At 53.9% G+C, this 12,908-nt stretch overlaps 1 protein-coding gene across 2 annotated transcripts in view; it reads left to right on the top strand.

Moving 5' to 3' along the window:
- Positions 1-12,908, top strand: part of LOC119957510 (calcium-activated potassium channel subunit alpha-1-like) — a 122,727-nt gene that overhangs the window by 92,311 nt on the left and 17,508 nt on the right. For both annotated transcript variants that reach the window (XM_038785630.1, XM_038785631.1), the window contains exon 24: positions 11,775-11,852. In XM_038785630.1, the coding sequence (XP_038641558.1) occupies positions 11,775-11,852 (78 nt within the window). The remainder of the gene's footprint in view (positions 1-11,774; positions 11,853-12,908) is intronic.

Below are 12,908 nucleotides of genomic sequence, written 5' to 3'. Positions count from 1 at the left end.
GTAGTGCACTCGCCAACATTGAGGGCATTTAAAAGTTTATTGGATAAGCATATGGATAATAATGGGATAGTGTAGGTTAGATGGCCTTTAGTTTTTGACTTCCCATGTCGGTGCAACATCGAGGGCCGAAGGGCCTGTACTGCGCTGTATCGTTCTATGTTCTAAGGAAGGTTGGAAAGCTTTCCTTGTGTCTGTTGGAGTTTGGAAGAGGAAGAGGAGACTTGATTGAAACACCAAAGATCCTGAGGGATATTGACAGAGTGGATGTGGAGAGGATGGTTCCTCTTGTCAGCGAATCTAGAACTCGGGGTCACCCATTTCAGACAGAGATGAAGAGAGTTTTTCTCTCTTAGCGGATCATAAGTCTTTGGAAGTCTCTTCCTCACAGGGCAGTGGAAGCAGGGGGCAGTGCGTTCAGTGATAAGGGTCAACAGAGTACTCATGTTCTGCATGGAGTCCTCTATGATGGAGACCATGGCACACAGACTCCCATGGATCCCTGCCAGATCTCCCCACAGCCAGCATCTGCCGCATGAGGCTCACCTTTTTCCTCAGATGCAGCATGGTCAATGTCTCTGGCAGAGCTCCCACTTAGCGCCCTGGGGCCTCTCTGCCTTTGCCAGCTATGTGAATATCTGTGCTGTGCCTGGTTCTGAGAAGTGGATCAAAGCTAGTGAAGCAAGAGTGATGTCTTCCTCTGAGTTTAACGGGAGATTGTTTGGATTGCCAGCGGCTCCTGCAGATGGCATTACTGTGGAAAGAAGGCAAAAGATTGGTAAATTCAATCTTGGTGGTGATTTTGAGCCCTTCTGATGACTTGGGTACAATCGACCTTCCCTTGCATCTGAGGGAAGCCTGCTTACAGTGTAAAAGGCAAGGTTCTGTGTCTGAAATGCCAAATCATTGGGGAAGTTAATGTGCTCTCCCACATGAACAAACAGGGCATCAGCTACTGCCTTGATGCAGCTCTGTGTTTCAGACTGACATATATAGCAGACAGGTTCGCTGCTGGGCATGATGCAAAAGCATTTAGAGTCATGCTGTTTTGGGGCAGCAGGGTAGCGTGGTGGTTAGCATAAATGCTTCACAGCTCCAGGGTCCCAGGTTCGATTCCCGGCTGGGTCACTGTCTGTGTGGAGTCTGCACGTCCTCCCCCTGTGTGCGTGGGTTTCCTCCGGGTGCTCCGGTTTCCTCCCACAGTCCAAAGATATGCGGGTTAGGTGGATTGGCCGTGCTAAATTGCCCGTAGTGTCCTAATAAAAGTAAGGTTAAGGGGGGGGTTGTTGGGTTACGGGTATAGGGTGGATACGTGGGTTTGAGTAGGGTGATCATGGCTCGGCACAACATTGAGGGCGGAAGGGCCTGTTCTGTGCTGTACTGTTCTATGTTCTATGTTGTACTTCCCACTCCGAGCTGATGAAGATTAGACCTGCAGTTTTATATAGGCAGCGGCCTCCATGAATTGTGCAAACCCACATTCTGACCCATCCCCATTCTGCCCCTTGATAAAAAGATGAGAGCTGGCATCGGGGCCAGGGCTTCCTCAGTCATTTCCGTTGCAAGGAAAGGTTCTCTTTATGCTTAAAAATTCAGGCCACCCAGGAAAACAGCAGGAAAATTGTGAAGGTCCTTGAGAGGGAGGAAATGGTTCCAGGGATGAAGGGTTTTTGTTACAAAGTTGGGCTGGGGAAGTTGCGGCTGTTTTTTAATGGAGCTGAGGAGAATGAGGGGAGGAATGATAAGAGTACACAAAATTATGACAGGTTTACATAAGAGAGGCAAAGAAAAGCTGTCAGCTCATCATAAAAGATGATAATAATTTATTGTCACAAGTAGGCTTACATTAACACTGCAATGAAGTTACTGTGAAAATCCCCCAGTCGCCACATTCCGGCGCCTGTTCGGGTACACAGAGGGAGAATTCAGAATGTCCAATTCACATAACAAGCACGTCTTTCAGGACTTGTGGGAAGAAACCGGAGCACCTGGAGGAAACCCACGCAGACACGGGGAGAATGTGCAGACTCCGCACAGACAGTGACCCAAGCCAGGAATCGAACCTGGGGCCCTGGAGCTGTGCAGCAACAGTGTTAACCACTGTGCTACCCAGGGGACAGAGATGTAGGTTTTTGGTCCAGAGATAGGAGGAGGATGTAAATTGGAACATTTTCAAGCATTGAGTGTTAATGGCCTGGATCTCAGAGTCTGTGAGAGTGGTGAAAGCAGAGATCATCAATGATTACAAAAGGAGATAGAACATAGAACAGTACAGCACAGAACAGGCCCTTCGGCCCTCGATCTTGTGCCGAGCCATGATCACCCTACTCAAACCCACGTATCCACCCTATACCCGTAACCCAACAACCCCCCCCTTAACCTTACTTTTTAGGACACTACGGGCAATTTAGCATGGCCAATCCACCTAACCATCACATCTTTGGACTGTGGGAGGAAACCGGAGCACCCGGAGGAAACCCACGCACACATGGGGAGGACGTGCAGACTCCACACAGACAGTGACCCAGCTGGGAATCAAACCTGGGACCCTGGAGCTGTGAAGCATTTATGCTAACCACCATGCTACCCTGCTGCCCTGATGTGATGAAATGAAATGAAAATCGCTTATTGTCACAAGTAGGCTTCAAATAAAGTGACTGTGAAAAGCCCCTGGTCGCCACATTCCAGCTCTTGTCCGGGGAGGCTGGTACGGGAATCGAACCGTGCTGTTGGCCTGTCTTGGTCTGCTTTCAAAGCCAGTGATTTAGCCCAGTGTGCTAAAGAATAAACTTTCAGTCCTTCAGCGACAGAAGGAGGGATTGGGGTTAACTGCATTATTCTGCAGAGGACAGGCATGGACGTGATGAGCTGAATGACTCCATGATCCTATGGCTGGAAGACTTTTCTAGGATCAAGAGGAGGCAATTTAGCCCTCAAGCCTGTTCCACCATTCAGTTAGATCATTGCCAATCTGTAACTGAGCTTGAAACTGGTCAGGAAGGTCATCAATTCATGGTGCCATATTCCATTTTAATGGGCGGGGAGTGGGAAGGATAGAGGAGAGGAGGGAGAATGGGTGAGTGAAGAAGCAAACAAAGCTCATTAACAATTACATCCACAGTACATTAAAATGTCAGGTCAAATCTATTCCAACAGGGTTTCAGGTGTGCACTGCAGCATGATCAGGAGCTGAGGGCTCTAATTGAAATGTGCTTGCTATTCTTTTCTGTAAATCAGGCTCTGTGGTCTTAATTACTGACTTGTCTTATCTCTGTTTCTCTTGTACAAACCAGCAGAGTAGAGTCGAATAACAGGCACCAAAACATGAATTAACATGCACTACAACTGACAGCCACTGGATGTGGGCCAACTCCGAAATAAAGCAGTGATAACTCGGTTAATTAGGAAGCAATCCTTTGGAGTTAATGTCCGCTCACAGGCTCAACTGTGGCTGCAGTTGTGGCTTCTCAAGGGCTTTGATTTCCCCTTTCCAAACCAAAGATCATTCAAACTGTTGCAGTTTATTCATCTTAGCCTATTGGGCAGAATTCCTAATTTGACTAAAGATGTCATGGCTTGAGCTTTACGTTCGGGTTGCACTTCCGGATAAAATCAATGCTGAGATTTCCAACGCAGCATCGAAGAAGCACTGGTCAGTACTGAGGGAGTGCCGCACTGTGGGAGAGTCAGTACTGAGGGAGTGCCGCACTGTCAGAGGGTCAGTACTGAGGGAGTGCCGCACTGTCAGAGGGTGAGTACTGAGGGAGTGCCGCACTGTCAGAGGGTCAGTACTGAGGGAGTGCTGCACTGTCAGAGGGTCAGTACTGAGGGGGCACTGCACTGTCAGAGGGTCAGTACTGAGGGAGTGCCGCACTGTCAGAGGGTCAGTACTGAGGGAGTGCCGCACTGTCAGAGGGTCAGTACTGAGGGAGTGCCGCACTGTCAGAGGGTCAGTACTGAGGGAGTGCCGCACTGTCAGAGGTTCAGTACTGAGGGAGTGCCGCACTGTCAGAGGGTCAGTACTGAGGGAGTGCCGCACTGTCAAAGGGTCAGTACTGAGGGAGTGCTGCACTGTCAGAGGGTCAGTACTGAGGCAGTGCCGCACTGTCAGAGGGTCAGTACTGAGGGAGTGCCGCACTGTCAGAGGGTCAGTACTGAGGGAGTGCCGCACTGTGGGAGGGTCAGTACTGAGGAAGCGCCGCACTGTCAGAGGGTCAGTACTGAGGGAGTGCCGCACTGTCAGAGGGTCAGTACTGAGGGAGTGCTGCACTGTCAGAGGGTCAGTACTGAGGGAGTGCCGCACTGTCAGAGGGTCAGTACTGAGGGAGTGCTGCACTGTCAGCGGGTCAGTACTGAGGGAGTGCCGCACTGTCAGAGGGTCAGTACTGAGGGAGTGCTGCACTGTCAGAGGGTCAGTACTGAGGGAGTGCCGCACTGTCAGAGGGTCAGTACTGAGGGAGTGCTGCACTGTCAGAGGGTCAGTACTGAGGGAGTCCTGCACTGTCAGAGGGTCAGTACTGTGGGAGTGCTGCACTGTCAGAGGGTCAGTACTGAGGGAGTGCCGCACTGTCAGAGGGTCAGTACTGAGGGAGTGCCGCACTGTCAGAGGGTCAGTACTGAGGGAGTGCTGCACTGTCAGAGGGTCAGTACTGAGGGAGTGCTGCACTGTCAGAGGGTCAGTACTGAGGGAGTGCCGCACTGTCAGAGGGTCAGTACTGAGGGAGTGCCGCACTGTCAGAGGGTCAGTACTGAGGGAGTGCCGCACTGTCAGAGGGTCAGTACTGAGGGAGTGCCGCACTGTCAGAGGGTCAGTACTGAGGGAGTGCCGCACTGTGGGAGGGTCAGTACTGAGGGAGTGCCGCACTGTCAGAGGGTCAGTACTGAGGGAGTGCTGCACTGTCAGAGGGTCAGTACTGAGGGAGCGCCGCACTGTCAGAGGGTCAGTACTGAGGGAGTGCCGCACTGTCAGAGGGTCAGTACTGAGGGAGTGCCGCACTGTCAGAGGGTCAGTACTGAGGGAGTGCCGCACTGTCAGAGGGTCAGTACTGAGGGAGCCCCGCACTGTCAGAGGGTCAGTACTGAGGGAGTGCCGCACTGTCAGAGGGTCAGTACTGAGGGAGTGCCGCACTGTCAGAGGGTCAGTACTGAGGGAGTGCCGCACTGTCAGAGGGTCAGTACTGAGGGAGTGCCGCACTGTCAGAGGGTCAGTACTGAGGGAGTGCTGCACTGTCAGAGAGTCAGTACTGAGGGAGTGCCGCCCTGTCAGAGGGTCAGTACTGAGGGAGTGCCGTACTGTCAGAGGGTCAGTACTGAGGGAGTGCCGCACTGTCAGAGGGTCAGTACTGAGGGAGTGCCGCACTGTCAGAGGGTCAGTACTGAGGGAGTCCTGCACTGTCAGAGGGTCAGTACTGTGGGAGTGCTGCACTGTCAGAGGGTCAGTACTGAGGGAGTGCCGCACTGTCAGAGGGTCAGTACTGAGGGAGTGCCGCACTGTCAGAGGGTCAGTACTGTGGGAGCGCCGCACTGTCAGAGGGTCAGTACTGAGGGAGTGCCGCACTGTCAGAGGGTCAGTACTGAGGGAGTGCTGCCCTGTCAGAGGGTCAGTACTGAGGGAGTGCTGCACTGTCAGAGGGTCAGTACTGAGGGAGTGCCGCACTGTCAGAGGGTCAGTACTGAGGGAATGCCGCACTGTCAGAGGGTCAGTACTGAGGGAGTGCTGCACTGTCAGAGGGTCAATACTGAGAGAGTGCTGCACTGTCAGAGGGTCAGTACTGAGGGAGTGCTGCACTGTCAGAGGGTCAATACTGAGAGAGTGCTGCACTGTCAGAGGGTCAGTACTAAGGGAGCGCCGCACTGTCAGAGGGTCAGTACTGAGGGAGTGCTGCACTGTCAGAGGGTCAGTACTGAGGGAGTGCCGCACTGTGGGAGGGTCAGTACTGAGGGAGTGCCGCACTGTCAGAGGGTCAGTACTGAGGGAGTGCCGCACTGTCAGAGGGTCTGTACTGAGGGAGTGCTGCACTGTCAGAGGGTCAGTACTGAGGGAGTGCCGCACTGTCAGAGGGTCAGTACTGAGGGAATGCCGCACTGTCAGAGGGTCAGTACTGAGGGAGTGCTGCACTGTCAGAGGGTCAATACTGAGAGAGTGCTGCACTGTCAGAGGGTCAGTACTGAGGGAGTGCTGCACTGTCAGAGGGTCAATACTGAGAGAGTGCTGCACTGTCAGAGGGTCAGTACTAAGGGAGCGCCGCACTGTCAGAGGGTCAGTACTGAGGGAGTGCTGCACTGTCAGAGGGTCAGTACTGAGGGAGTGCCGCACTGTGGGAGGGTCAGTACTGAGGGAGTGCCGCACTGTCAGAGGGTCAGTACTGAGGGAGTGCCGCACTGTCAGAGGGTCAGTACTGAGGGAGTGCCGCACTGTCAGAGGGTCAGTACTGAGGGAGTGCCGCACTGTCAGAGGGTCAGTACTGAGGGAGTGCCGCACTGTCAGAGGGTCAGTACTGAGGGAGTGCTGCACTGTCAGAGAGTCAGTACTGAGGGAGTGCCGCCCTGTCAGAGGGTCAGTACTGAGGGAGTGCCGTACTGTCAGTGGGTCAGTACTGAGGGAGTGCCGCACTGTCAGAGGGTCAGTACTGAGGGAGTGCCGCACTGGCAGAGCGTCAGTACTGAGGGAGTGCTGCACTGTCAGAGGGCCAGTACTGAGGGAGCGCCGCACTGTCAGAGGGTCAGTATTGAGGGAGTGCTGCACTGTCAGAGGGTCAGTACTGAGGGAGTGCCGCACTGTCAGAGGGTCGGTACTGAGGGAGTGCTGCACTGTCAGAGGGTCAGAACTGAGGGAGTGCCGCACTGGCAGAGGGTCAGTACTGAGGGAGTGCTGCACTGTCAGAGGGTCAGTCCTGAGGGAGTGCTGCACTGTCAGTGTGTCAGTACTGAGGGAGTGCTGCACTGTCAGTGTGTCAGTACTGAGGGAGTGCTGCACTGTCAGAGGGTCAGTACTGAGGGTGCTGCACTGTCAGAGGGTCAGTGCTGAGGGAGTGCTGCACTGTCAGAGGGTCAGTACTGAGGGAGTGCCGCACTGTCAGAGGGTCAGTACTGAGGGAGTGCTGCACTGTCAGAGGGTCAGTACTGAGGGAGTGCCGCACTGTCAGAGGGTCAGTACTGAGGGAGTGCCGCACTGTCAGAGGGTCAGTACTGAGGGAGTGCTGCACTGTCAGAGGGTCAGTACTGAGGGAGTCCTGCACTGTCAGAGGGTCAGTACTGTGGGAGTGCTGCACTGTCAGAGGGTCAGTACTGAGGGAGTGCCGCACTGTCAGAGGGTCAGTACTGAGGGAGTGCCGCACTGTCAGAGGGTCAGTACTGTGGGAGTGCTGCACTGTCAGAGGGTCAGTACTGAGGGAGTCCTGCACTGTCAGAGGGTCAGTACTGAGGGAGTGCTGCACTGTCAGAGGGTCAGTACTCAGGGAGTGCCGCACTGTCAGAGGGTCAGTACTCAGGGAGTGCCGCACTGTCAGAGGGTCAGTACTGAGGGAGTGCTGCACTGTCAGAGGGTCAGTACTGAGGGAGCGCCGCACTGTCAGAGGGTCAGTACTGAGGGAGTGCCGCACTGTCAGAGGGTCAGTACTGAGGGAGTGCTGCCCTGTCAGAGGGTCAGTACTGAGGGAGTGCTGCACTGTCAGAGGGTCAGTACTGAGGGAGTGCCGCACTGTCAGAGGGTCAGTACTGAGGGAATGCCGCACTGTCAGAGGGTCAGTACTGAGGGAGTGCTGCACTGTCAGAGGGTCAATACTGAGAGAGTGCTGCACTGTCAGAGGGTCAGTACTGAGGGAGTGCTGCCCTGTCAGAGGGTCAGTACTGAGGGAGTGCTGCACTGTCAGAGGGTCAGTACTGAGGGAGCCCCGCACTGTCAGAGGGTCAGTACTGAGGGAGTGCTGCACTGTCAGAGGGTCAGTACTGAGGGAGTGCTGCACTGTCAGAGGGTCAGTACTGAGGGAGCGCCGCACTGTCAGAGGGTCAGTACTGAGGGAGTGCTGCACTGTCAGAGGGTCAGTACTGAGGGAGTGCTGCACTGTCAGAGGGTCAGTACTGAGGGAGTGCCGCACTGTCAGTCAGTACTGAGGGAGTGCTGCACTGTCAGAGGGTCAGTACTGAGGGAGTGCCGCACTGTCAGAGGGTCAGTACTGAGGGAGTGCTGCACTGTCAGAGGGTCAGTACTGAGGGAGTGCTCACTGTCAGAGGGTCAGTACTGAGGGAGTGCCGCACTGTTCGAGGGTTAGTACTGAGGGAGTGCCGCACTCAGAGGGTCAGTACTGAGGGAGTGCCGCACTGTCAGAGGGTCAGTACTGAGGGAGTGCCGCACTCAGAGGGTCAGTACTGGGGGAGTACCGCACTGTCAGAGGGTCAGTACTGTGGGAGTGCTGCACTCAGAGGGTCAGTACTGAGGGAGCCCCGCACTGTCAGAGGGTCAGTACTGAGGGAGTGCTGCACTGTCAGAGGGTCAGTACTGAGGGTGTGCTGCACTGTCAGAGGGTCAGTACTGAGGGAGTGCCGCACTGTCAGAGGGTCAGTACTGAGGGAGTGCCGCACTGTCAGAGGGTCAGTACTGAGGGAGTGCTGCACTGTCAGAGGGTCAGTACTGAGGGAGTGCCGCACTGTCAGAGGGTCAGTACTGAGGGAGTGCCGCACTGTCAGAGGGTCAGTACTGAGGGAGTGCTGCACTGTCAGAGGGTCAGTACTGAGGGAGTCCTGCACTGTCAGAGGGTCAGTACTGTGGGAGTGCTGCACTGTCAGAGGGTCAGTACTGAGGGAGTGCCGCACTGTCAGAGGGTCAGTACTGAGGGAGTGCCGCACTGTCAGAGGGTCAGTACTGTGGGAGTGCTGCACTGTCAGAGGGTCAGTACTGAGGGAGTCCTGCACTGTCAGAGGGTCAGTACTGAGGGAGTGCTGCACTGTCAGAGGGTCAGTACTCAGGGAGTGCCGCACTGTCAGAGGGTCAGTACTCAGGGAGTGCCGCACTGTCAGAGGGTCAGTACTGAGGGAGTGCTGCACTGTCAGAGGGTCAGTACTGAGGGAGCGCCGCACTGTCAGAGGGTCAGTACTGAGGGAGTGCCGCACTGTCAGAGGGTCAGTACTGAGGGAGTGCTGCCCTGTCAGAGGGTCAGTACTGAGGGAGTGCTGCACTGTCAGAGGGTCAGTACTGAGGGAGTGCCGCACTGTCAGAGGGTCAGTACTGAGGGAATGCCGCACTGTCAGAGGGTCAGTACTGAGGGAGTGCTGCACTGTCAGAGGGTCAATACTGAGAGAGTGCTGCACTGTCAGAGGGTCAGTACTGAGGGAGTGCTGCCCTGTCAGAGGGTCAGTACTGAGGGAGTGCTGCACTGTCAGAGGGTCAGTACTGAGGGAGCCCCGCACTGTCAGAGGGTCAGTACTGAGGGAGTGCTGCACTGTCAGAGGGTCAGTACTGAGGGAGTGCTGCACTGTCAGAGGGTCAGTACTGAGGGAGCGCCGCACTGTCAGAGGGTCAGTACTGAGGGAGTGCTGCACTGTCAGAGGGTCAGTACTGAGGGAGTGCTGCACTGTCAGAGGGTCAGTACTGAGGGAGTGCCGCACTGTCAGTCAGTACTGAGGGAGTGCTGCACTGTCAGAGGGTCAGTACTGAGGGAGTGCCGCACTGTCAGAGGGTCAGTACTGAGGGAGTGCTGCACTGTCAGAGGGTCAGTACTGAGGGAGTGCTCACTGTCAGAGGGTCAGTACTGAGGGAGTGCCGCACTGTTCGAGGGTTAGTACTGAGGGAGTGCCGCACTCAGAGGGTCAGTACTGAGGGAGTGCCGCACTGTCAGAGGGTCAGTACTGAGGGAGTGCCGCACTCAGAGGGTCAGTACTGGGGGAGTACCGCACTGTCAGAGGGTCAGTACTGTGGGAGTGCTGCACTCAGAGGGTCAGTACTGAGGGAGCCCCGCACTGTCAGAGGGTCAGTACTGAGGGAGTGCTGCACTGTCAGAGGGTCAGTACTGAGGGTGTGCTGCACTGTCAGAGGGTCAGTACTGAGGGAGTGCCGCACTGTCAGAGGGTCAGTACTGAGGGAGTGCCGCACTGTCAGAGGGTCAGTACTGAGGTAGTGCCGCACTGTCAGAGGGTCAGTACTGAGGGAGTGCTGCACTGTCAGAGGGTCAGTACTGAGGGAGTGCTGCACTGTCAGAGGGTCAGTACTGAGGGAGCCCCGCACTGTCAGAGGGTCAGTACTGAGGGAGTGCTGCACTGTCAGAGGGTCCGTACTGAGGGAGTGCTACACTGTCAGAGGGTCAGTACTGAGGGAGTGCCGCACTGTCAGAGGGTCAGTACTGAGGGAGTGCCGCACTGTCAGAGGGTCAGTACTGAGGGAGTGCCGCACTGTCAGAGGGTCTGTACTGAGGGAGTGCTGCACTGTCAGAGGGTCAGTACTGAGGGAGTGCTGCACTGTCAGAGGGTCAGTACTGAGGGAGTGCTGTACTGTCAGAGGGTCAGTACTGAGGGAGTGCTGCACTGTCAGAGGGTCAGTACTGAGGGAGTGCTGCACTGTCAGAGGGTCAGTACTGAGGGAGTGCTGCACTGTCAGAGGGTCAGTACTGAGGGAGTGCTGCACTGTCAGAGGGTCAGTACTGAGGGAGTGCTGCACTGTCAGAGGGTCAGTACTGAGGGAGTGCTGCACTGTCAGAGGGTCAGTACTGAGGGAGTATGAGGGAGTACACTATCTTTTGGAAAAGATTTAAAATCGAAGTCTCGACTCTCAGGTATAGGTCACCGATCCCACCATAGTACACACAGACAACCAGGGCTGCATTTTTAGTCTTTGATGAGGTTGGAACAGTGATCGTGAGGTTGTGTATGTGTGTGTGTGTGTGTGTGTGTGTGGGGGGGGGGGGGGGGGCTACATAATTCTATTTTCCCGAAAACGTTTGGCACCCTGCGTGAGTAGTGGTAAACATTGAAACAAGGGAAATTTGACAAATATCCTCATCCTCAGTGATGGGGGAACTTTGTGCATCAATGCAAAAGAGAAGGCATTTGCAACAACTTTAGCAAGAAGTGGCAAGTGGATGATCCGTCTCGATCTCCTCCTGATGTCTTCAGAATCACGGATGCCAACCTTCAGCCAATTCGACTCTCTCCCAACTGAGGCACTTAAAGCCGTATTCAGACTTGCTGTTGATGGCTGACTGGGACTTTCAATCGGCCCCGAGTTACTTGCAGGTTCTGAGAATGGTGGTGAACTGGCAATCTGGGGAGCCAATGCTCATGTCAGGCCTAGAGGCCTTCATTGCTTGTCTATATTCAGCTGGAGCTGCAAATAGTCCTGTGGAGTAGATCCCCCCCCCCCCCCCCCTCCACAAGCAGTCCTTTTGCAATTTTGATTTTGAAAGGTTTGAGAGAAAGCACCCCAATTTTGGCCTCCTCTCCCTTAGCAACAGAGCAGGGCGCCCTCCCGCTGCTTCCAAGCTGGAGTTCCTCAAATTAGCCCTTTGGCTTTGAGAGACTGCCAGTCATGGTGAATTTGACCATTCGTTGGCCTATTGACAGGTGATTGACTGTCCCTCACAGAGTGTGGGCTTCTGATTACCTTTCAAGCCTGGTGTTGGGGGCCTTGAAGCGGAAAGGGAAATTCTTACCTAAGCGGGTGTTACTTGGTGAGTAACACTACTACTTGTACATGTGATGTTGGCAGGAAAAGTCTTCAAGGCTACTAAGAGTGCTGAATTGAAACCTGTCACGAAATGGTTTACTTACCATGGATATTTGTCTTTCAGGAAATGACAATCAATCTGTGAATATTTCATTCAAAGAAGACAAGCACTACTATAGAATTCCCATCATCACTGCACTTGGTAAATGATTCTGGGTTTTGGCAGTTCTTAACTTGCGCTTTTATTTATTCTTTCCTCGGATGTAAGGCCAGCATTTGTTACCCATCCTTAATTGCCCTTGAAAGTGACTTGTTTGGCCATTTAAGAGTCAACAACGTTGCTGTGGATTCGGGTCTCATGTAGGCCAGACCAAGTCAGGGCCACAGATTTCCTTCCTGAAAGGGCATTTGGGAACCAGATGAGACTTTAACAACAACTGATGACATGACTAGCTTTCGTTTCAACATCAGTAGAAAATAGCTAGTCTCAGTAAAGTGGCCAAGATAACTTTATATTCCTGATTGATTTGACATTCACCAGCTGCCATGGTCAACGTCTCGGAGTATGAGCAGGGGGCCACTGGATACAAAGGTCCTTTTTCAATTTACATTTAGAAACGTTTGAGAGGGTACCTACCTCAGTTTTGGCCTCTTCTGCCTCAGTGACAGACCATGGTGTCATCCATGCTGGAGGACCTCCAATTGTCCCTTGGGCTTTGAAAAAATGCCAGCTATCTTCAATTGGGTTGCAAACCCATCCTCTGACCATTAACTGATCCATTCAATTTACATTCCCATCACACCACCATTAACCCTCCTTCAAAGCTGTTTGGTGTTTTCTTAATTTCTCATCGCCAGACAGACTGTAGTCATTCTCCAATTATATATATATAGAATAGAACAGTACAGCACAGAACAGGCCCTTCGGCCCTCGATGTTGTGCCGAGCAATGATCACCCTACTCAAACCCACGTATCCACCATATACCCGTAACCCAACAACTCCCCCCCCCCCCCCCCTCCTTAACCTTACTATTAGGACACTACGGGCAATTTAGCACGGCCAATCCACCTAACCCGCACATCTTTGGACTGTGGGAGGAAACCGGAGCACCCGGAGGAAACCCACGCACACTCGGGGAGGACGTGCAGACTCCACACAGACAGTGACCCAGCCGGGAATTGAACCTGGGACCCTGGAGCTGTGAAGCATTTATGCTAACCACCATGCTACCGTGCTGCCCCAATTATCTGTGGCT

This window comes from Scyliorhinus canicula, chromosome 26, assembly GCF_902713615.1.
Source record: "Scyliorhinus canicula chromosome 26, sScyCan1.1, whole genome shotgun sequence".
Taxonomy (NCBI): Eukaryota; Metazoa; Chordata; class Chondrichthyes; order Carcharhiniformes; family Scyliorhinidae; genus Scyliorhinus; species Scyliorhinus canicula.
This window is presented reverse-complemented; position numbering and strand designations above follow the sequence as displayed.